The 23,927-nt window shown below is 38.3% G+C and overlaps 1 protein-coding gene across 1 annotated transcript; it reads right to left on the reverse strand.

The window, feature by feature from the left end:
• Positions 1-5,183: 5,183 nt before the first annotated feature.
• On the reverse strand, positions 5,184-23,445 carry LOC139719523 (sodium-coupled monocarboxylate transporter 1-like). Its single transcript, XM_071630939.1, has 15 exons — positions 23,104-23,445; positions 21,726-21,791; positions 21,051-21,102; positions 20,266-20,333; positions 18,128-18,282; positions 15,717-15,857; positions 14,584-14,713; positions 13,907-13,995; positions 12,806-12,918; positions 11,355-11,425; positions 9,231-9,317; positions 8,293-8,522; positions 7,612-7,712; positions 5,915-6,078; positions 5,184-5,327 (listed from the first exon to the last, which is right to left on the reverse strand). Exons 1-15 carry the CDS (start codon positions 23,443-23,445, stop codon positions 5,184-5,186), a joined length of 1,953 nt encoding a protein of 650 aa, XP_071487040.1.
• Between the last annotated feature and the right edge of the window lie 482 nt (positions 23,446-23,927).

The following is a 23,927-nucleotide window of genomic DNA, read 5'->3' on the forward strand; positions in this document are numbered from 1 at the left end:
CTTTGAAAAAAAAAAAAAAGAGTTTTATCCCTAATCATTTGGTATCATTTTTGTGTGGTTTATGTGTTCATGAATGGATCAGCACAAGACACAGTTTGTGAGAGTGCAAAAATTGACTTGCGCAGAAGTATAAAGTTAGAGAATGAATTGAATCTATCGAATAGAATGCATTGCATATGCTTTTGTTTTCTTTCGGAATCAAAATTACATGATGTAGCCTAGGAGAATAAAGAATATGGCCCTTTTGAGATAGCATTGTTTATGTCCTTAATCTCATGTTTGAAATATTTTACTTAATTCGTACAGGCCACTGTTAGGCTTTGGAAATTCATTATTTTGTGGTGTGCGTGTGTGTGTGTGTGTAATATGTCGGTGTGGGGTGGGAATGATGTGGGAATAAAGCTGTGCATTTTTAGCTCACCTGAGCCAAAGGCTCAAGTGAGCTATTGCGATCGCCCTTCGTCCGGCGTCCGTCGTGCGTCGTGCGTCGTGCGTCGTGCGTCGTCCGTCGTCCGTCGTCCGTCGTGCGTCGTGCGTAAACTTTTTACATTTTCATCTTCTTCTTGAAAACCCCAAGACCGATTTTCATCAAACTTGGCAGGTAGCATCCCTAGGGGGTTAGGAACTCAATTTGTTAAAATGGGCACCATGCCCCACCCAGGGGGCCCCCAGGGGGGCCCAAACCCCCCAAAATTAAGGAATCTGTAAAAATCTTCTTCTCTAGAACCAGAAGTGATAGAGCTAAGTTAATACTATGAGTTAGTACATTGATGACTGTAGTTTCAAGTTTGTTCATGGCAAAATTAGGGGTGCCCCCCTCGGGACCCAGGGGAGGGGGGTGGGGAGGGGTTCTAATGGGGCCTAAATTGTACATTTTCATCTTCTTCTTGAGAACCCCATTACCCATTTTCACCAAACTTGGCAGGTAGCATCCCTAGGGGGTTAGGAACTCAATTTGTTAAAATGGGCACCATGCCCCACCCAGGGGGCCCCCAGGGGGCCCAAACGCCCCAAACTTAAGGAATCTGTAAAAATCTTCTTCTCCAGAACCAGAAGTGATAGAGCTAAGTTAATACTATGAGTTTGTACATTGATAACTGTAGTTTCAAGTTTGTTCATGGCAGAATCAGGGGTGCCCCCCTTGGGACCCAGGGGAGGGGGGTGAGGAGGGGTCCTAATGGGGCCTAAATTGTACATTTTTATCTTCTTCTTGAGAACCCCATGACCCATTTTCACCAAACTTGGCAGGTAGCATCCCTAGGGAGTTAGGATTTCAATTTCTTAAAATGGGCACCATTCCCCACCCAGGGGGCCCCCAGGGGGGCCCCAAACCCCCAAAATGAAGGAATCTTTAAAAATCTTCTCTAGAATCAGAAGTTATAGAGGTAAGATAATACTATGAGTGAGTACATTAATGACTGTATTTTCAAGTTTGTTCATAGGAGATCAACGGGTGCCCCTCTTGGGGGCAGGGGGGGGGGGGGGGGGTTGGTTGGGAAGGTCCAAATGGGGACCTGAATTGTACATTTTCATCTTCTTCCTGAAAACCTCATGATGTATTTTCATCAAACTTGGCAGGTAGCATCCCTAGGGGGTCAGGATCTCAATTTATAAAAATGGGCACCATGCCCCACCCAGAGGGCCCCAGGGGGCCCCAATCCCCCCCCCCCCCAAATTAAGGAATCTTAAAAAATATGGGCCCTTATTGTACAGTTTCATCTTCTACTTGAGAATGCCTGGTCAAATTTTGGTAGAGCTGTGAATAATTTAGATTAGTGACTGCGTGAAAGGTGAACTTGCGATACTCAGGTGAGCGCTAGACCCGCGGGTCTCTTGTTTTTTGAATGAATCATTGAAATTTACATTTTTCATGTTGTATATACATCCAAGTGAATGTATATGATTATCATGGATTGAGTGAAAGTAAATCAAGATAACAGAAAAATTGGTGTGGCTTTGAGATTATGATACTATCATAAGAATGACATTTCGTTAATTTGTTTTTTCGTTCTCATATTACAGTGTACTGTTCGAGCTGAAATTTTCGCGGTGGTTTTATTTTCGCGCATTTCGCGAATCGCCTTTGAACCGCGAAAATAACAACACACAAAAATAACAACGCGGGAATAACTAAGTTCAGGTTGACCCTTGCAACCGCGAAATTAACAACACACGAAAATGTCCTCGAAGTAGCAACTCGTGAAAATAACTGTACGCGAAAATTTCAGCTCGTACAGTATGTGCATCCACATCTTCATCAATTTTCACGGAATGGTCTGCCACTGTCCTATTCATATCTCATGTTAACACTCTCTGTTCTTCAAGATAGAGTTCCATATTCTACCAGTGTCTTCGATAAGTAAGGAATACATAATTATCGCCCATTTCCTCTCATCCCCATCATTCATTCGGGCATTATGCCTGGCAATCTTCCAGTTGGTCTCCTTTGTAATCCTGGAAGATACTTCATTGATTTGCACTGTTATTTATTTATTTGTTTATTTATTTATTTATCTATTTATTTATTTATTTATCTATCTATTTATTCATCCATTTATTCATTTACCATCTATTTCACTTTCCTGTTTGTTTATCATATCTTTCTCACTTAATTTCTGAATGCGCCTTGGTGCAACATTAAGTGCAACTATCATTATCACTGTTATTGTTATCATTATTATTATTATTATCATTATTATCATTATTATCATTATCATTATTATTATTATCATCATCATCATTATTATCATTATCATCAACATCATTGTCATTATTAATACCACTATTGTTATCATTATCAACGTGATTACATAAGTTCATTACACATCTATAAATGCATTGGAGCTCAGTGACCGATTTGCATTGCCACGTCTGAACTTTTACACAGAGATGATATAATTCATGAACACAAGGTGTACAAACAACATCTTTCTCCAATAATACTTGTTTATTCAGGAATACCTTAAACAAATAGAACAACCGTGCCTGCATGTCCTGGATAAGTGAACGGATCAATTAACAATGTACAAAGTTAACAAAATATACACCATGTGGTTGACTCAAGACACATGAGGAAGAAAAAAAAAGGATGGAAAATGGAAGAGAAAAAAAAGTAACGACAAAATTTAGAGCACGGAAGACGGAAGACAAAGGGGAAAATAAGGAGAGGAGAGTATGTAAAGAGAACAAATATGTGGCATTATGGGATAGCGATATCAATCATTACACAAGGACACTTGGCGTTCATCACTGTAATTGTTTTGATTGTGAAAATTAGTAGAAGGAAAGATACAAAACGAAAATGAACAGTTTAGTAGAGGAGAAAAATATAATGATGCTTGGGCCGGGCGCTTTTCAACCAGTGCGGATTCATGTCACTAATAAAAGCCTCTTGTAGGCCTATATTTATATATTAAAATCATCTAGCCTTTACACGCAAAGACACTCGTGTAACTCGGAGGCTTGAGTTTAGAAATTCAGACGGGTTTTCAAAGGCCCTCTCGCTCGTGCTAGCCTCTAGCTGGCGACTTAATAGTAGCTGTCTCACATGATGACCCTCAATTTTCTCACTTCTCGTTCAAGAACCACAGTAAGAGGGAAAAGGCTGTAAGTCCCTTGTGATGATATAATGGTTTTTAAGTATTGATGGCAGTGAGGTCTGAAAGAGCAGTGCTACGCCCTACCACTTGAGAGTATAGGCAAGGCCATATCATCACTATGATTATTATCATACTAGTAATCATCATTATCATTCGCGTATGTTCAACAACAGAAGCACAAGCAAAACCTACGTAACAACTCTCGCTCGCACAAACACACAAACGCAGTATTACATTCAGGGCGAGCACGCAGCACTGCATTGGAATTAGCAGTTATAATAATTGTAACTAATAATTATTGTGCCATTGATCTCCAGAGATCAGTGGTTTAAGGCACTTTTCATTTTCTGAATAATTTCATGTACGACTGATCAGTCACTAAATTGGTGGTTTGCCTTCATCCAAGTCGTCGCAATTTAAGAGCATGTGAAAAATAGGGTGCGAATACTTCATGCGTTTCGTTCAGATTCTCCCAAAATACTAGTTATATCCTTCTCTATACAGTTTTCTACCAATAATTCATCGCTGAGATAATTCGTAAGAGCAACTTCCGTCACATGGCGGCAATAATGGTAATAATAATAACAATAAATAAGTAAGATTCCAAATGAAATTAAGTTGCGTCTGACTCCGCATCCCGCCCTAAACAATCTTAATATATGAACACAATTCTTTACTTTACAAACAAAACCTCGCATGCGTAACAGGGATATTACCCATTACAAATACTTACAGTTTATACTAAAATGTTTTCAAGGACACATGCTTGACAAAATTAGTTCTTTCTATTTTCACCATTTCTTCTTCCCAACATTATCTTTTTAATCTATTCAGTCCTGTGTGTGAAATGTATCCGGCATATTGTGTAAATGCTATAAAGATTAAAATTGAAGCATAACATAAGTTCGTTTCCGAGAATGGGAAATTACCGGTTGATAGTGATCATACAAGCACACTGTCCAAACAGAAGGTACTATAAAGGTGAGCGTAGTAGCACATCGGTGAGACGATTACATGTCTTACACCAGCTCTCTTCCCGTGGGGGAAAAATCGTTATATAAAGTCGCCTCTTCTTGCGCTTCTCTCATTATCAACATTATAGGGAGCTTTAGATTTGCGACCACAGAACTAGAGTTCTGTGTTTGCGACGCGGACGTATGAGACGACGATAGCGTTGGCCATTCTCCATGCGTCGTGTTGCAAAGTAATAGCTTTAGATTACGCGGGGACGCAACCTATGAAAAAAATAGAATGGCGCCCCCCATAATCATGGTCAGTCCATCAAGTAGCTCTCTGCGTCGTGAATTGATCGGAAGTAAACAATAGCCCAGAACGCGTAGTCATGGTTGTGAAAACTCAGACGACACTAGCTATGAATAGTTCGCTTTTGATAAACCATTTTGCGCATGCTCAGAGCATTTTTCTTCTTTCTGAACGTCCCCGTCGCGAACATCTGAAGCTCCCCCCCCCCCATTACTATTCCACGTTACGCAATCAGAGACAGATACAATGGAAGTAGTAGGCTTATCCATGCAGTCAAGTGTTCGAGATTTTGATGACAAATAGTCATCATCTTGGTTGTCATCAAACTGTCGTCCAGACTTTAGTCATGGTCGTTGTCTTCGAAGGGTAGTCGCCGGCATTGTAGTCAGGAGGTAGAAATAAATCTTTTTCCTCCGAAATTCCGTTCTTTTCTTGGAGGTGCAGCCGATGTCCGATGCTGTCAAGCTGAAAGTGAGGGGAAAAAAGAATGGCGCAGGAATGTTATCTCATGGCGATGGGATGATGTCAGAACAGTGAAATTAGCTTTTTTCCGAGAGGTTTCAAGCCCTGTTTCTCTGCATTCTGTTCTCATTTGTAGGTAAGCAAAATACAATTATTTCGCTCTTTTTTTCTGACTGATAACGATCATACGAGTCTTCGTTCAGAATCAATCATTTAGATGAGAGTCTCATACTGTCACTATCTTTGTCACAATCAATCCTTGTACATCATGTCATGATAGTATATGAGTTCATCTTTGATGTTTACAGGACAGTACATGTAATTTCACAAAACTATCAGATATTTGAGGTCTTCATTTACTTTTTGTTCCAACTCAAGCAGGTAACTTTTGTTGTCGATTCGAAGGACGGGTACGCTCCATGGCGATTCGAATATCAATTCTGAGTAGGCCTACTAGTTAAGATTTACCCTGAAATCCCAGCTATTGGACAGTATTAGCTATCTATTTGTCAATGAGTAACGAAAATATCTTGTGTTGTTGGTAGGATAGGGGAGGGAGGTATCAAAGATTGCACACTTCATGGACTCACCTTTTCTTGGTAACGACTTCCAGCCCACGGTATGTCGTCATCCAACACGTCATCGCCTTCACCACAGTTACACTTCTTTCGCCAACCTGGCGGCAGGAAACAACAGAGCATGTCCCCGAAGTTTATCAACAGTCGTTTATCCACGCTATTCGGGTCCTGAAAACCTGTAGGTATGGATGGTTATAATAACGTGTGAATTGTGATGACATTATAATCAAGTACCCACCTATATACTTTATGTTGGTGTCAAAGGCACAATGTGAGTACGCTGTATGATATCATACATTATAGGTAAGAAGGGAAGAGAACAACGGCAACATACAATGTAGATATGCTGAGGAAATTCACACTCAGAAAAAATACGGCGAAAAAAAAATATCCCAAGTTTGTAATTTTGGTTCGGTGGGGTTGGATATTATTCTGTCAAACTATGTGTTTCTGTTGCGATAATTTGAAAATGATATATATGCCACCCATAATATTGCTGAATGCACTACTGACTGCGTTCTGATTTCTTCTCTCTTTTTTTTTTATGTCATTGGATGGAAAACAACACTAATGTAAGATGGAAGTTTGGAATTATTATTATTATCATTTTTTTTATTTTCTTTATTTTTATTTTATTTTTTTTTTTGGGGGGGGGGGGGGGGCTACTTGTTTTATTGCTCATAAGCAAACCTGACGTATATCTTAAGTAGATAGGGAACGACTCTACTGTTTGTCGCGTGTTTGTCATACTATTTTGTCCATGCTTACCAAAGCTCAAACTCATTTAGTCCACTGGAAAAGATGTCTATTTCAACAGCATTGTAGGTTATAATTATCATCATCATCATCATAATGACAGTTTTGTCTCTTTTATCCACTGGTAGCCGCTTTGGTGTTGCCATTGCTCCACCAGAGGGTCCTGCTATCCTTATTATCCCAACACTGGCCTGGCACCTATAAAATTGTACACCTGGGTACAAAGGGACATAGTTGGTGAAAACATCTTGCCCCGGGACATAGGCACAAACTTGTCGCGATTCGAACTCGTAATCTTTGTCCAATACAAGACACGTATATTGTATAGCGAAAATTGGAGCTGCCAATTGATGATGACTACAGGATATTTCCGGCAGCACAATTCACCCATGGCTCGATGGGATAGTTCTCCTGGCGCCTTCATCAGTAGGACCTTTCTCACTACTAAAAAATCGCGACATGAAAACGTGAAGTCTTCACTTCACGTGTTTACAATACAAACTTCGCACCCTAACTTGCGAGTTTTCGTGCGATTTTCACGTGGAATTTGGTGAAGGTGCTGTATGGGCAACCTTCACAATAACTTCGCAAATTTTCAAGCCCAGTGAGAATGGCCCTCCACGGGCCTGTTTCACAAAGAAGCCAAGTTGGTCTTAAAATTCAAGATTGACTAAAAATTATGGTTTGCTGTGTGCGTCTCTAATGTTGCTCAACTTCCAAATGAAAATGAAAATTTTGGAAACTTTGTTCATGTAGCCATTGATACAGTACAAGATAAAATAAATAACAAGGAATTATTCTGTAAACAGTAATGATAATTTGAATTGGGTAATGATTAGGCTAATAAAGTTGAACAGGAAAACCAGTGGCATACCAAAATTTTTAGTCAATCCTAAATTTTAAGTTCGACTTGAATTCTTCGTGAAACATCCCCCAAGTGATCAAGAATTCACCTGTCACGCCGCTGAAGAACACGGCAGCCACCATGGTGATGAGAAAACCGAACGGGCCGTACATCAGGTATGACAAAGAGTAGAAGTTGTCCAATGGTGATCTGAGGAACAACAAAGCATATTACAAATTAAAACATTGAATGCTGGTGAAGGTTCAGTCTATAATAGGCTAAAATGGGACAATTATATTTTATCGTTTACAGCAAGAATCTGAGAGTCTAATGTAATGCAATAAAACGTAAGTTTATTGCGGTGGCGTTATGCGACGATAAAAGGCCAAAATTGTTATAGAATGTAGGCCCATTGTCAGATATTGAAGAGCAGAGTGGACATAATACTACTGTCTAGTAATATTCTTAACGCGAACGCCATTGTCACAATTTATACTTATGTACCTTTCATCGCCACTAGCACAGCGATAAAATGTAGAAGTTCTGTTGTGTTGTCATTTTGCTGAGGCTACTTGCTGTTTCGGTTCTGCCACACTCCTCATTTGATATCACGTAATGCGATATTGGAAGCAAAACATTGGGATTTTCTAAAATATAACTATAGATAGATAGATAGATAGTTAAATGTAGATATATAAATAAATGGTATTTCATTGAGATATTCATGTCTCGCAGTCATACGACACACCTCCACGCTAACAAAAAAAATAAATAAATCAAAGTAACAAACCTTGTAACGTGCTCTTCCGACTGATGCGATCCGAACTCTGTGTAGCCAATCTCTGTCTGTATGATTTGGGTCGTGTAGTAATCGACATACGTACTATTCTCCACACCGTCTGCTGGACACCCGTCAGTGGAAAGCGGGAGGCGGCTAGATGGCGGGTTTTCCATCAGCAAGTTGCCCAGTTTGAGCCACAACATGATGCCGATACTCACGAATGTTCCAATCAACACACCCTTTGAAACAACAGGATGATAATGATAGATCCAATTGACTAAACATTCTGCTAATACTGCTTGAGAAGGAGAGGGTTCTGTGAACGAAAATGTGCCAGGACGTTTTATAAGGCTGACGAAGATTACAATAATTGACGATTCAATACAATCGAAAGAAAATATCACTAAGGATGAAAATGAGATAAGGCGAAGAAAACAAAGTAAATGGTAGAAAGGTTGAGACAATAACAACCGCACAATACCCTAAACAGGGTGAAAATCATGAAAATTAACGTCAATTCTACGATGAGGTCAATTTCCATTATGCTCTTTATATAGATCTATGTTCATCAGCTCAACTTCAATATGCTGTTTTCAAATACCAAACGTCATATTCTTTTGATTTTTGTGGAAATGCTCTCATTGCACAGGACTGTATTCTGTATGTTTTGGACATTCTCCTCACAAATTTATATAAAACAACCAATGAAAGTGTCAGAAATCATGTATTATCAATCATTTTTCCTCCTGGCAACAAGATGTAAATTGATAAAGTACCCAGCATCACCCATCAATTCATCATGTATGCAGCCATGTCCACAATTCTCAATGTTGTTGTCTTCAAATACATCAAAACAAGTCCAGTATAGTTGAGGTCCTGAGTGGAACAAAAGGAGGTGTCCACAAAAACTTATCTCAGAAACATGTACGACCGAGAATAAAACTTACCTTTGAATTGACGCGAGGAAAGCAAACGCCCAGGACGAATGTTGCCACAACAGACCCGTACGTTATGCCGAAGATAGACAGTCCCATCTGGTGAAGTCAATCAAAGTATGAGAACGTAATGTTCCACCAGTCACTGCGGCCTCTCAGACACAAGACATAAGAGGGGTTCCATTAATTTTTCATCAAAGCTTATACTATGATATAGCAACTCTTGCTGGAATGGCAAGTGTCATGGTGACGGCAAGAATCCGGCTTCTTGATTGGCTGTTGCTACAAGCAGTTGCTTTCTTTCGTGAAATTGGACCCAGTAAATGAGTGATAGTAAGCTATAGGATAGAGTAAGGTTTTACTGTATGTTTAGGGTAGATATAGCTAGCACGAGGATGTAGTCGATAACTTGTTGACTCGAGATCTCCACCCAGTTTTAACAAGCGGTATACTCGAAAGGGCAATCCTATTCGAACGAAGAAACATAAATGCAGTCACGGACTGCACACAAATTAGAAGAGGCCATGGTGCATCGCCTTACGACTCTCTGAAACTATTTTGTTGTTATTTCTTAGCGCATAAAATATTACAATAAATACATTTTGGTCAATACTTCTGTCTAGCAACTGCCTGCCTCTTCTCTCATAAGAAGTCATGCAGACTCATAGCTGAAAGACTGTGTTGTCTCTACGCGAAGGATATATCCTTATCTATTTGAAAATTCAGGACATAAATACAGGACATCAGCCCCCACCCAGTCCCTGGCGGAAAATTTATTTTACGATGCGTTAGGCCTTTACTGGCTATAAGATACTATATCACTAACAATTATGTAGTCAGGCTACCATTAATTGTGTCTCATACTGATCCGTTATTTTTTGAAAATAAAATATTTAAAATTAAAGATTTGTATTTGTTTAATTTAGGACAATTTATGTATAATTACAATAAAAATAATCTTCCATATATATTTGAATCAATGTTTTCAAAAAATCAATCTGTTCATAATTATCCTACAAGGCAATCCAACGAATTTCATTTACCATTTTTTAGGACTTTGCTGGCTCAGCAAACCTTCATCTACGAGGGGCCTAAGTATTGGAACTCACTTCCCAACGACATAATAACAGCACAAACTTTGAATTCTTTTAAGAATAAATTAAAATTCTTTCTGTTGAAATCTTATGATATACAACCAAATTAGTTTCGGTTTCATTCTCTCAATCAAGTCGTTTGTTTGTTTGTTTGTTTGTTTTTACAAGTATTAAGATATCACACAGAAATCATCTTTTAAGGAAAACAATCTGTCTAACATAAGTTTACCTCAGATATTTATTTTATTGTACCAGTAACAGTGAGTCTATTCTCTTTCTCTTTTTTCTTATATCCGTTCCTATGCATTCATGCATATGCACCCAATCAATCGCAATTTCAAACCAGGGAGCGTTGTATTGTTTTGTTATTGCATTTTAATCATGAAGTACAGTATGCTTGTGTCCACGATGGCGCGTGTTGTACCATAGTCTTATTTCCCCCTTTTTTTTCTTTTTTTTTTCTTCTTCTTTTTTTCCCCTTCCTAAGTTAATTTCATGTCAGTTGACATTGGTTTCTTTGACCTTGTGTACGTATTTTTTGAGGGTCCCATACCCTACAAGCTTTGCTTTTTAAGTGGGACCCTCCATTTCCATTCTAATCTTTGTATTAGGTATATACCTTAGAAACGAAATTCTGTTGTTACTCGTGACCACTTGTACGTTTTCTTTGAAATTGTTATAAATTTGTTCTGTAAATGTATTGTATATATTTTTTCTGTTTATTCAATGGAAATGGAAATAAAATTGAATTGAAAAAAAAAATTGTACTTAATGTTTTACAAATTCTCGTCATGCTAGACTTGAATTTGTTAAAAAAAAGGGCCATATACACATTTTGATGAACTCCAACGAGGAACTTCAAATATTTGCATCGCCAGAATTGAAAATGTTGAGCCATTTGCCTAGAGGATCATCGAGGCTTCGTGGAACGTTATGTTCAGTCGGACGAAACTCAAGTAAAGATAAGAGAACCATTGTGACACAATGAGTCATGTGCATGTAGTACAATCAATCAAAATACAAAAACTGTCTACTGGCTTACCGAGAGGACATGATCTCCCATCAATTTTGCGAGGAATGCGACTGCAATTGCGAGGAGACCATAGAACAGAGCTGTTGTTGGGTGAAACACACACACACACAGATGAAAATTACATATTTTCATGGATATTATAGCAATAACACATAGAATTTGGAGATTACAAAATTATGATTGATTACGTGTACTGGAGAAATTAAAGGGCAATAAGTAAGATCAATATAAGACTTATGATATATAATATATATCAATAATACATGCATGATATCATACATAATTTGAGCATTCAACAGGCGAGTTCTCTTTGCAGAGAAAGAGGTTCGCAATTCCGAAAGTTCGTCAGTAGTAATACAGTCTTCACATTTTCGGATGAACGAAAATGATTTCATTTTCTGATTAACGAACGGTTTCATTATAATGAACTATATCAATTTCGAATTAACGAACCTTCTGAATAACGAATCGGATTTCAACATCTGATTAACTAACCTTCCGAATAACAAATCTTATTTCATTTTCGGAATCACGAACCTTCGGAATAATGCCGCAAAATGTTGGGATAAACGAACCGTTTTCCATTTTCGGATTAACAAACCCCTATCATGTATACAGAATTTGTGTGTTGCGGAATAACGAACCTTTGGAATAATGAACATTAACCGAACAGTATTTACAACAAACTCCCAACCCATATTCAAACGGCAACAACACTAGTCTCTTTTACGACCCAAATACAATCAATTAACTTCTAAGTGCTGATTTTGTTATTTTAACGCAAATTCTGGTTTATTCTTCTATAGTTTTGCGCACCAACTGAAGCCACAACTGTTATGTGGCACGTTGGTTACCCTGTCTTGTTATGTAGTATCTTGTTCTGTTATGAGCTTAGTTTCATTGTTTCTGTTTGTTTGTTTGTCTGTTTGTCTGTTTTTTCCTGTTTAGTTGTCATTGTGTTTGACTTGGTATATTTTGGTTTTGTCGTGATAACTTTTTGTTTGTACACTATGTTAATATATGTTCCGATATGTAATTGTATATTTATGTTAACAGGATTCTTTCTAAAAGCAGGCCTTTTGGCTCTGAAAAAGACTACCCTGCTTTTAAAGAAGACTGAATAAATAAACAAAAAAATAAATATTTCATTTTCGGATTATCGAACCTTCCGAACAACGAATATCACCCGTCACCTGGTGCCCATTTCACACCTGCTTTAATTAGTGAGTGGGTAAAACATCTTGTCCACTTATTACGTTCTTATCGAGCAGGATTCACATCCTATAGTTCTCTCATTTACGTAGTATTATTAGTAGTCCACAAAATAGTTACCAAGGTGTCCCAATGTAGTTTCTATGGTCATTGTATAATGACGTGCTGGCAACATGTGTTTTCAAACTTTTATCACGTGTCAATATTACTGTTGGGCCGAAACGGAATTCCTCAACGTGTTGACTTACACAAGAGCTTTGTCACAGCAGCGTACTTTTTCCCGCCCAAGTCAGGCCATATCATTTTACACGCATCTTCACCCGTCACTGCTGCAAGTGCGTTCACTCCCGAAGATAAGGTGCTGTAGATTGAGAAATATACAGTGTATGTATACATGATATTCATTATCATTATACACAGGACTTGACATTAGCGATCGCGCGAGACCACCAAAGATTGCTATCTGGCCACCAAATTTCAGATATCTTTTGGCTCATACGATCCAAATTGTAGGACATTAAAACGCTGCAAGAGAAGTGTGGCAGCTATACGGCTTGATTAAGGGTCTAGGTCAATCAGGCCTACCCCCCTGGGCAATTACCCCGGACCTTTATTCCCCTGACCCTAACCCTAATCCTAACCCAAGCCCTAACCCTAACCCTAACCCTAACCCTAACCCTAATCTTTCCTCTAACCTTATCACTGACCAGTATTTAGCCGGGGGGTAATTGCCCTCGGGGGTAATTGCCCTGATACACTGATAAACGCTAACAAACTAAAAAAGTGCAATTTTTTTTAATGTATTTTATTCATATTGCGGTGAATAATTCTATATACTATGATAATGATGAACAATCGCTTCATCAGAATTTCAGCCGTTCATTAAAAAAAAAAAAGAATTAGTAGCTAATTTTGAAAATGCCATTCATAATATATACTAGTAGATGGGAATTTAATCTGGTGCATGAGTTATCAAACAATTCGATGTGAATCCAGGAAGTTCCAGTTCTGATTATTGTTGCGTATACTGTAGCTGAAAGCTATCTTCATAATCATTATACACCTTATATGAATGTCATGAGTGGAAATGTGATAACGCAACAAACTAAGAAACTATACACACCCTCACCTGCTCACTCACAGACACACAGACACACACACGCACACACAAAATAACAAACTACCCACATCGTCACTTACTTGCACACAATTTCACTCACACACACTCACGCACGCACACACAACACACACACACACACACACACACACACACACACACACACACACACACACACACACACACATATTCTCACAAGATGGTTTGTCACGGATACCATAAGTCACCACACCTGAGAGATGCACTGAGCACTGAAGCGAGAAATATCCCAGGGATCCCCGGCATATCAGAGAAAACTTCCATCACCATGTATGGCATCAGCTGGGAGTAAAAACAAGAAGACAAAAACGAATTATTAGCATACAAGGCGCAGTTGGCTATTGCTTCATGTCCATTAGTCAGTATGCAAGCATACTGACTAAGCAAGCATCATGCGAGCAGTTTGTTTTTGAAGTGTGTCATTGCAAATTCTATCATCTTTCATCAACTTTCATGTTATTGAACGCACATGCGCAATCGCACCATCGCGTCAAGATTCATTATAATACGTCAAAGCACAATTCGACTGTTTATCATGATGCCTTAAGTGTTTCATCAGACTTCAATTCTTGCTCGTTTGCCCGACACAACCTTTGAACAAGAGTACTTGTACATCCATGTTTTTACAGTTCTTCTTCAAACATAAGAAAACAAATATTTAAACAAGAAGACCTGCGATTTGTCTGTTATGTTTCTTTGCTGTCTCTGTTTTACATTGCTTCGAGTTATGGCTGCTAACTCAGGAAATAAACTCATCGTGAAACCATAAAAATCAAAACTCCTGCAGTTTTTCAGGACACGCTCTAACCAATATTTCTAAGGACGTCTCGTGTCTGCATGCTAAAAAACGCTGACTCACTGGCCCTGTACCTGGTCTGGACTGTGCACCTTGCCGGAAGTAAAGGGGTCACAGTCTTTGTAGTAAGCGTACATGACGACTCCGGACAGACACATCAGCGATACGACTACCCACTGAGACATGACCGCCAAGAAGATAGCCCTGAGAACAAAAGATGCAGAGTCCATAAAATGCACATTTTAAAATCTTTTTACGTATGACATTCCAGATGTATGGAAAATATAGGGCGCCCTCGACCTAATACAGCCATGAGCAAGGCCATGACGTCATGTTGGTTGCTGTCCTCCCCCCGTTTGTTCAAAAAATGAGTGCTTACCTTGTACAAGGCTGTGGAACCCTTGTGTTATTACATGGTAAACACTCGAAGGGTATACCGCCAGGCAATAACCTTGTTTACATGACAGATCCACATCTTAGTAACATATATCACAACTTCTTCTTTTTATTTTTCATCTCGAAACCTCAACTCCTTCCAACTCCACAAAAGGAAGGCATCTAAACTTTAGCAGGGTTGACGTCCTGTGACGATGTATCACAGTTTATCTACCAACTCATGGAGGGGTTGGTTGCTTTTTTCAAGTTCTGACGGGAGACAAGAGTTTTCATGCAAGACTGAGTGACTATATCAACAACGTACATGTATACAATGTACATGTAGGAATAAACCCTATATACAAGACCTCATTACTATAATGAAATTTCGTAACGCGGTCATTCTCATCTTATCTTGATACAAAATCTAATGTATACTTGAAACTTGCAATGTGTATCGGGCAGTGCCATTATCAGACCAAAAAAAGAGGAACAAAATTACAAATAGATATACACAGATGGGAAGATAAATGAAAATGCGATACGATGGTTATAAAGGATGAAAAGTGGTTAAGGAACAATGAATCCATAACTTTGCCTGTAAAATTCTTTAATCCCTTTTTAATATACACATTACGGAATGATGCCAGGGGTCGATCTAATCAGCGAATCAACAATCATGTACATGATCCATTAGTTACAAACAGCTATAAGTAAAAACCTGCACTCAAGGAAGACATTTTCAAAGCATAGGGTTTGTGTGTGGGGGTGGGGTTGATTACCAAGGATGAATATTGGTAGAATATTTATTACAAAATTTTGTCTTGATTACCATCTGGCTTTCTTCAGTGAACCAAGACTTAGACAACGCTGCACTATGGCTTGATTCATGCCGAACGTACAGACTGTTATCATGCTAGAACCGATGTTTACCGTCCAGAATGAATTCCGAATCGTCAGGTCAGCACGCATGCTAGTGGTAAATAAGAAATAAAGAAAAATAATGAAGGTACTGTATACCATATGAATTATGAGAATCAAATCAAATTAAATCAAAGTGCTGCTAACATTTTGAACGATAATCATTAACGTTTCATTATCATCACTCGGTCACACTTCTCATCCTAGATCATGTGCCTCTTTTGAGTCATCGCGTACGTTGTGCACAACTGGATCGAGAGGCCGTGCATTCAAATCAAAGCCGGCAATTGTAATTTTTTTAATGACCTTATACCAACACGTATAGCATATAAATCTTATCATTCCCTATAAACAAATCATAAGAGTCTGCTCCCTACCATGTAGCGACGACGTCGTTTCTAAACAGAGTAAATCTAAACATTATCATAGGGCAAAAACTATCGATCAGCAACGTTTCTGACACATAGGCCTACTGACACATAAGTTCTTACCGTCTACAGTTAGACACACATACAACCTGATATTTGTGAATATCTGTAATCACTTCGAAATGTGGTCATGTCTAGATGAATATTAATTTAAATGTGGACAAAAACTAGAAATATCACTTAAGGTGATTAATACCCCCGCCCCGTGACGACAGTCTTACCCAAGGAATGATCTTTCCTTGATCTTCTGCCATTTAAATGCCGTTACCATGGCAACGCAGCTTCCGACACGTCCGAAAAATATGTCTTGCACATCTTCCCACCAAGGCTATTGTGTGTGCCACATTTCATAAGCTTTTGTCAAAAACTGAGGAAGTAGTTCAATCCACAAGATCTTTCCTTGATCTTCCGCCATTAATATGCCGTTACCATGGCAACGCAGCTTCCGACACGTCCAAAAAATATGTCTTGCACATCTTCCCACCAAGACCAATGTGTGTGCCACATTTCATGAGCTGCAGTCGAATACAGAGGAAGTAGTTCAATCCGCAAGATCTTTCCTTGATCTTCTGCCATTTCTATGCCGTTACCATGGCAACGCAGCTTCCGACACGTCCGAAAAATATGTCTTCCACATCTTCCCACCAAGATCAAGGTGTGTGCCACATTTCATAAGCTTTGGTCAAAAAACTGAGGAAGTAGTTAAATCCGCAAGATCTTTCCTTGATCTTCTGCCATTAATATGCCGTTACCATGGCAACGTACTTTCGGGTACTGTCAAAAAATGCGTCTTGCACATCTACAACCAAAGGCACACATCTGTACCAAGTTTCATGGAAATTGGGCAAAAACTGAGGAAGTAGTTTGCAACACAAAATTTTCCATCATTTTGGCTCATAATATGTGAGCTGTTACCATGGCAACATACTTTTTGTCACTGTCAAGAAATGTGTCATGCTGACCTATATCCTAAGACAAACATTCAATATGAATTCCATGAGAATTGGAAGAACACTGATGAAGCAGTTTTGCCATGAAGCATTTTGCCCTATATTTTACCAATAACATGCCGTTACCATGGCAACGCACTTTTTGCCACTGCGGAAATATGTGTCTTGCACATTAACATATTCAGATGAACATCTGTACCTAATTTCATAAAAATTGATCAAAAACTGTGGGAGGAGTTCGCGACGCAAGATTTGTACCCATTTTTTTTTTTGATGTTTGATAGATACTTTATTTTCTGCAAATCAATATACATAAGTTACATAATCATGAAAATGCAGGAAATATACAAAGTAAATTAAACGCAAAGTCGTTTGACTTGCATAAACCAAGATACATACTAAGTACATAATCATGAACACGTAGGACATATGTAAAGTAAATTTAACACAGTCTTTTGACTTGCATAAACAACGATATGAAAGAAATTTAATATACAGTATGCATGTCTATGCAGCAGTGATAAGAATAACATTTATAGTTAAGAAACGATTATGCAGAGGGCCGCCATTATAAGCATTGCTTGAAAAGATGGCCGGCCCGAGGAAAAGATAAGGACGTACTAAATTCGTAACAATATAAATTCTTGCCCATAATATGCCGTTACCATGGCAACGTACTTTTGGGTACTGTCAAAAAATACGTCTTGCACATCTACAACCCAAGGCACACATCTGTGCCAAGTTTTATGGGAATCGGTTGAAAACTGAGGAAGTAGTTCGCGACGCAAGATTTGCAACGGACCGACCGCCCGACCGACCGCCCGACCGACCGCCCGACCGCCCGACCGCCCGACCGCCCGACCGTCCGCTGATTCCTATATACCCCCTTCAAACTTCGTTTGGCGGGGGTATAAAAAATCATATAAAATTCGTCTAGGGCTCACTCGAAAAAGACGATTCGTCCCCCTTCTGAGGCGATCCTCCACACCTCATCGAGGCCACCGACCTCGATGCAGCCGACAATGATGACGGCGATGACCCCGGCTGCCATCACAAAGGTTTGGAAGGCGTCTGTCCACAGGACGGCTTTCATACCACCCTGTGACGGAGGTCCAAACAGAAACATTTATTGGTTGCTTGCTTATTGTTTTGATTCATATTCATATATTTCATTCAGGTACAAAACATACATATTTATACATAACAATACAATTCCTTAAAGAACATGCATATATACATTAAAAAGAATATATATTTACACAAACGATGAAGCAAATAAGTTTAAAGATAATTGAGGGGAAAAGCACAAGAAGCATGATCAATTTCCGAATGAGAATTGATCTTAGAATTTACAAGTATCACAAATATGACCGTACAGAGGAAACCAAGAATGAAGCACAGGACGCTAATAATACATCCCCTTGTAAGGAAAATGCATTTGTTTTCTTTTGTAGGGAAAATGCATTTGTTTTCTTTCTAAGAATGTTAGTTAATTCATGTAAATGAGGAAATCAAGGACTCACAGGAAAAAGGAAGGACAAGCAGAAGAAAACAAACACGTTAATGAGGGAAAGCAAAAATAAAAGGACGAAATTATAAAACCGAGGACAATAATATTTCCGAAGACTTGCAGAGACAGACAGCGACGTATAATCATTATCATTATTTAAATGATTCGGCTATGTTTCCTATTCTTTCTTTCTTTCTTTCTTGTTTTTTTTTTTTTTTTGGTTCTTCTGATATAATATGACGACACATAACACAGCTCCACGAGATGGAATGTATGCGAGTTTATATAATATATAGAATGCAAAATGAATCTAGCTATGACAGAATTATGCCTACACATTCAGCCTTCTAAGCATGTGCGTAGTTATTATGTTTTATTTTTCATTTCATTTATTCGTTTATTTATTCTGAGACTATACAATCACAGTGGAAACCGATACCACTTCGGGCTGGTAAACAATAATTGTTATTGTTGCGTTTTCCGAAATAGGATTTCATAACCTACAAATAACATCCAAATGCAATGATAATCATGAACCGCTTTCCGACTGCTAAGAAAACCTTGCAGTATAAATATGAAGAGCGTGCTTCCAAAAGGCGACTGATAAATCCATCATTTTTCAATGGATTTAGCGCCTTTTGGAAGCAAGCTCTTCATATATAGGCCAGACACGCTATTTGACAGAAGGGTTTTTTTTTTTCTAAAAGCACGACTATGAGAAATGGCAGCAGAAAGTGGCATGTCTCAAATCAAACTGGCACAAGCATGCCGCGACCTCTCTTAAATGAATTTCACTTACAAAAAATAATAACCAAGAATTGAAAAAAAAAACGAAAAAAAAAACAACGTTGATTGACGACATTTTATTCCTTTGAATTGTTTCAGACCATGTGTTGACACAATCATAGTAAAAAAAAAAAAATAAACAAACTGAGAAATGACGCAACAATTCAATCATGAAAAATTTGAAGACAAGCATTTGCTTTGTAATACAGTGTACATATATACATCATTGATCATTGATCATGCTCCTGTGCCCCCGGGTTCTGTGCGCGTGTGTGCAATATAATTATACGTTCAAAGGCTGACGTGTGCATGCGTCTATGCCAATATCCCTATCTCCACCACTCAATGACAGGCCTTATGCACACAGAAGCTGATCACAAGGAGAATTATAAGTCAATAGATAGCCTGTAACTTTACTGTACTATAGACGCTGTAAATCCAAATTCTTATCTTTTTAATCTTTCGCCTCTTGAGTGGTACTTGTCTTATCGTATGTATTCACAACAGTTCACTTAATGTGAGAGTAAACATAACCCCATCAGAACCTTGGACTTCTGATTTGGGCCATCGAAAAAATAAAGGTCAAACAAAGTGCTCTGAAACATGGTAGAAGGTTTGCTTTTTTATGCTAATCATATTGTTTTGTTGTTGCTGTTTTTTGTAAAATCACAAATGTATTCGTAAGAAAAAAGGACATGCAGATAAAAGTCGTGTACTGTTATTGTGGATAATGAGCTTGCTATTGAAGTTATATCAAATTTTGAGGAAACTACTGTCTGCACTTACGATGGTTGTATAAAAGATGCACACCGCTCCTGTTGATAAGATACTTGCTGAAAGGCTCATTCCAGTAGCTGCAAATGATGCATTGCCGTGAGGGAATGAACACACGATAGATAAAACCACGTTAAAACATGCGCGGTTATTTTCAAGGAAAACGATAAAGTCTAATGCACATGTAAACTACATCATAATTATTATGAATCATTTTGTACCCTTAAACTTGAATATTTTGTTTTGTTCTGTTTTGAGACTGTTTAAATTGGTCCATCTCTCTGTGTTTATAATTTAGCATCATAATATTTGTCTAAGTGAATATATTTGTAGAAATGAATTATATCTTTGCGTGAAATTAAAATGAAAATGGCAAAATTTATAGGCCCTATTTGTTTCCTGTTCTGTTCGAACAGACGTTTTGAATAGGTCATTACACATCGATCTCACAGACAACTGAACAACTGAACGCATGTCACATTTAGATTTCTATATGAAGTATAATTTGTAGAACATTATCGAAATCAAATGAAAAAGAAGAATCCTTGACGGAAACACAAATAACAAGGAAACGCAAACACTTTCATTCACTCCTGTGTTGTATAGTAACAGCAAGATGGTCCCAGCTTGTTCCATTTTCTTCACCAAACCGAAGACCGATGGCTGATGTCGACAAAAGATTCAGAAGTACTGAGTTCAGACATTGGCATAAAAGTACACAACCAATATACCTTCCTTTTTAGTTTTCTTGAATTGATCGAGAGTTTTAATTAAATATATGAATCAGCTTTTGTTACCTGCATTGAGAGCTAGTGCTGGCGTGTAGATCACTATTCCCATGTAAAAATTCTGAAATAGAAATCGAGCAAAACAAATAAGACTGTATTTCGGGATTATTAGTTGCTAAAAGCAAAATATCATTAGTGTCATTACACATGATCACTTTGGTATGCCCAGAGATCATTATTCATCACTGGTTTTCTTTATGTTTTAGATAGCAACCAACATACGGATCTTCAGACATGTAATAAGGTGAACATTTTGACACCAGTGATTAATGCAGCCCTCCGCGAATCCAATAGTATGGGTCGATTGTGGCTTAATCAGTGAATGTGCATGGATTCGACTATACAGGAGTTTTGGACAAGTAACAAAATGAACATTGATCTTATAAACAAATACCAAGTATATTTCATTCCATCCCTACGGCGTGATCGAGTGCAGTACAACAACAGATTGACGTTGATGTTACCACGTCTTGGATATTATACATGGCCTCTGGTCAATAGAATTGAATTATAATAAAACCGCAGGAATTACACTATTTTTATCTTTTGATATTCTTAGATTCAATGTTCGTATCACCATCGTTATCACCATTTTACGATATACATATGTAGCTTATTTGAACGTCAACTGAATTACACATTTACTATTTGAAACTATGAAGGTAATTTGTCTCAAAAACTCACCATTTGGAAGAAAAATACAAACATATTAAATAAGCGGACAGTCCTGTTGAAGCGGAGTTCCAAATACTGAAAATGAATCAGTTAAAAAAACAACAACAACTCAGCTTTGAACAGAAAATTGTACGCATAGAATAGATAATGATTATAAATAATTTGGCCCTACGCCTTCAGTACACTCGAAGAAACACTATACTGCGCAAACTGAGACACGAGTATTATTAAGTTTCAGCAGTTTTTGTCTCGTACTTTGTAAATCGTATCCGTCGTATCCTAATTTTGTGACGTTCTAGATTTTAAAAAAAGACAAAAAAGGTTTATGAACCAACACACTAAACATTGTAACAGTTTCATGATGTTGCATTCGTAAACCTTCAAATGACCTGCATGTGCTGACAGACTGTTTTATACCTATAAAATACACGTGTATGGCTGTATTCACACACTCACACTCACACAAACGCACACAACACAAACACACATAATATGCAAACGCTCACAAAGTTCCTCTATATGAGCCGATATTGACGTCGGAAACGATGGTATTATGATAATAATCATTACTACCGATGTCCTGCCGATGGAAGACAATTTTCACGGCAACTATAGCTTAGACCATATCAAAAGTATCATACCAAAGTGATCAATTGCGATAACAGTGGACCTCGAAGATCTTGTAAGTGATTGGATCCATTATCTGGCATGTACTCGTATTATTTTGTGGGAAATCGTTAACTTTCATTTGTTCTTGATCTTGCGGATTCTGTCTTTTATACGAAACATCTAATTTGTCTGTATATACTGTGTTTAAAACACATCCATTATAGGCATTTTGCCTTAATGTGTGGCTTACATAAGACAGTTTCATTTTGAAATCAAAGGGTCATTGATTGTAATACATAAAAGCAATACAATATGTCATGTAATGTAAATAATGCATGAAATACCTCTTGTTGGTTTGAACGTCTGTTAGTGGTTGTTTCGCATGAAGCGTAGTATGATGTGTGCATATAAACAATAGGGCCGATCACAAATCTACTTGCACACAATAATTGATACATGCTTATGTCAAAGTCTATTATATATACTTGACTATAAGAGAAATTTTTGTGAAAGTAAACACACACAAACCCTAACACACACATCCTAATATCTTTTATTTTTCAGTTATGGGAATATTACGTTGTGTATATACATATTGAAATATGAAACAGTCATTTAAATGATAATCTTTATTTTACAATACTTCGCAAGGGGTCTCAAAAGATGATAGCTAAATTTAGACTTGGGCTGTCCTTATATTCGTATTCTTAATCATTTTACATGTACTTTCCGATGTTTGCTTATGTGTACAGAAATATGCAAGAGAGACCATCTTTACCTCAAATATACTGGTGACCCGAAGTTTCATGAACATGGGCACAAACATCTGGGTAGCGATGAATGCACCCAGGGCGTAGCCCACAATGTTCCACCAGAACATGGTGTTAAAGACGTACATCTCGGCTGGCGTCCCGAGAACCGAGATGGCGGACACAAAGCTCACCATCATTGAGAGCGCTACGGGCACCACGTGCATGTTTCGGTTGCCCAACAGGTACTCGTCGGCCGTCCGTTGTCGGTCCCCGGAGAACGCCGAGTAGACGCCGATACCGGCCGAGATGACAAGCATGGCTCCGAAGAGCACGTAATCCCACACGCTCAGCTTCAAGGTATCATCCATTGTTATGTCGTCTATAATGCTCTAAGAGTTTCACTTTTTCGTCTTCTTCAATAGTGTCCCTTTGCAGTGAGGGGGTCTGCGATAACTAATAGTAAGCGGAGTCGAACACAGCAGATACGAGAGAAGCCCATCTATCGCCTAGTATCTCTAGAGGGCGAAGTAGATATACCACCGTTTACCTGAGCAGATATCGATCACTAAACATATATACATGGATTGTGTACTTCGACTATCAACGTTTGATTGACCTGGATAACTTGCCTTTACTGGTTAACTTATTCTGACCAATGTCATTTGTTCTAGGTTGCATATGGAGGTTCATGAGAATGATTTGGTTGTTAACGGAAATGACGTCGACAACACGAGAAGGGAAGTTACCTCTTCGCCGCAGCACTCTCAAATCGGGACGGGTCGTCTGTACTTTTCTAAGAACTATATGCCTGACATGGAAAGTCACATTGTGACTTCCGATTCCGTTCGAA

This window comes from Diadema antillarum, unplaced genomic scaffold (genome assembly GCF_040938485.1).
Source record: "Diadema antillarum isolate AM-2024a unplaced genomic scaffold, OU_Dant_1.0 scf00000111, whole genome shotgun sequence".
NCBI lineage: Eukaryota > Metazoa > Echinodermata > Echinoidea > Diadematoida > Diadematidae > Diadema > Diadema antillarum.

Excerpts from the sequence above, each read along its gene's own strand:
- LOC139719523 (XM_071630939.1), bottom strand. The coding sequence starts at position 23,445 with ATGGATGATACCTTGAAGCTGAGCGTGTGGGATTACGTGCTCTTCGGA. Across the intron at positions 13,996-14,583 it reads AGGTGCACAGTCCAGACCAG|CTGATGCCATACATGGTGAT; the intron begins GTACAGGGCCAG and ends TTTTACTCCCAG. Across the intron at positions 9,318-11,354 it reads TGGGAGATCATGTCCTCTCG|ATGGGACTGTCTATCTTCGG; the intron begins GTAAGCCAGTAG and ends TGACTTCACCAG.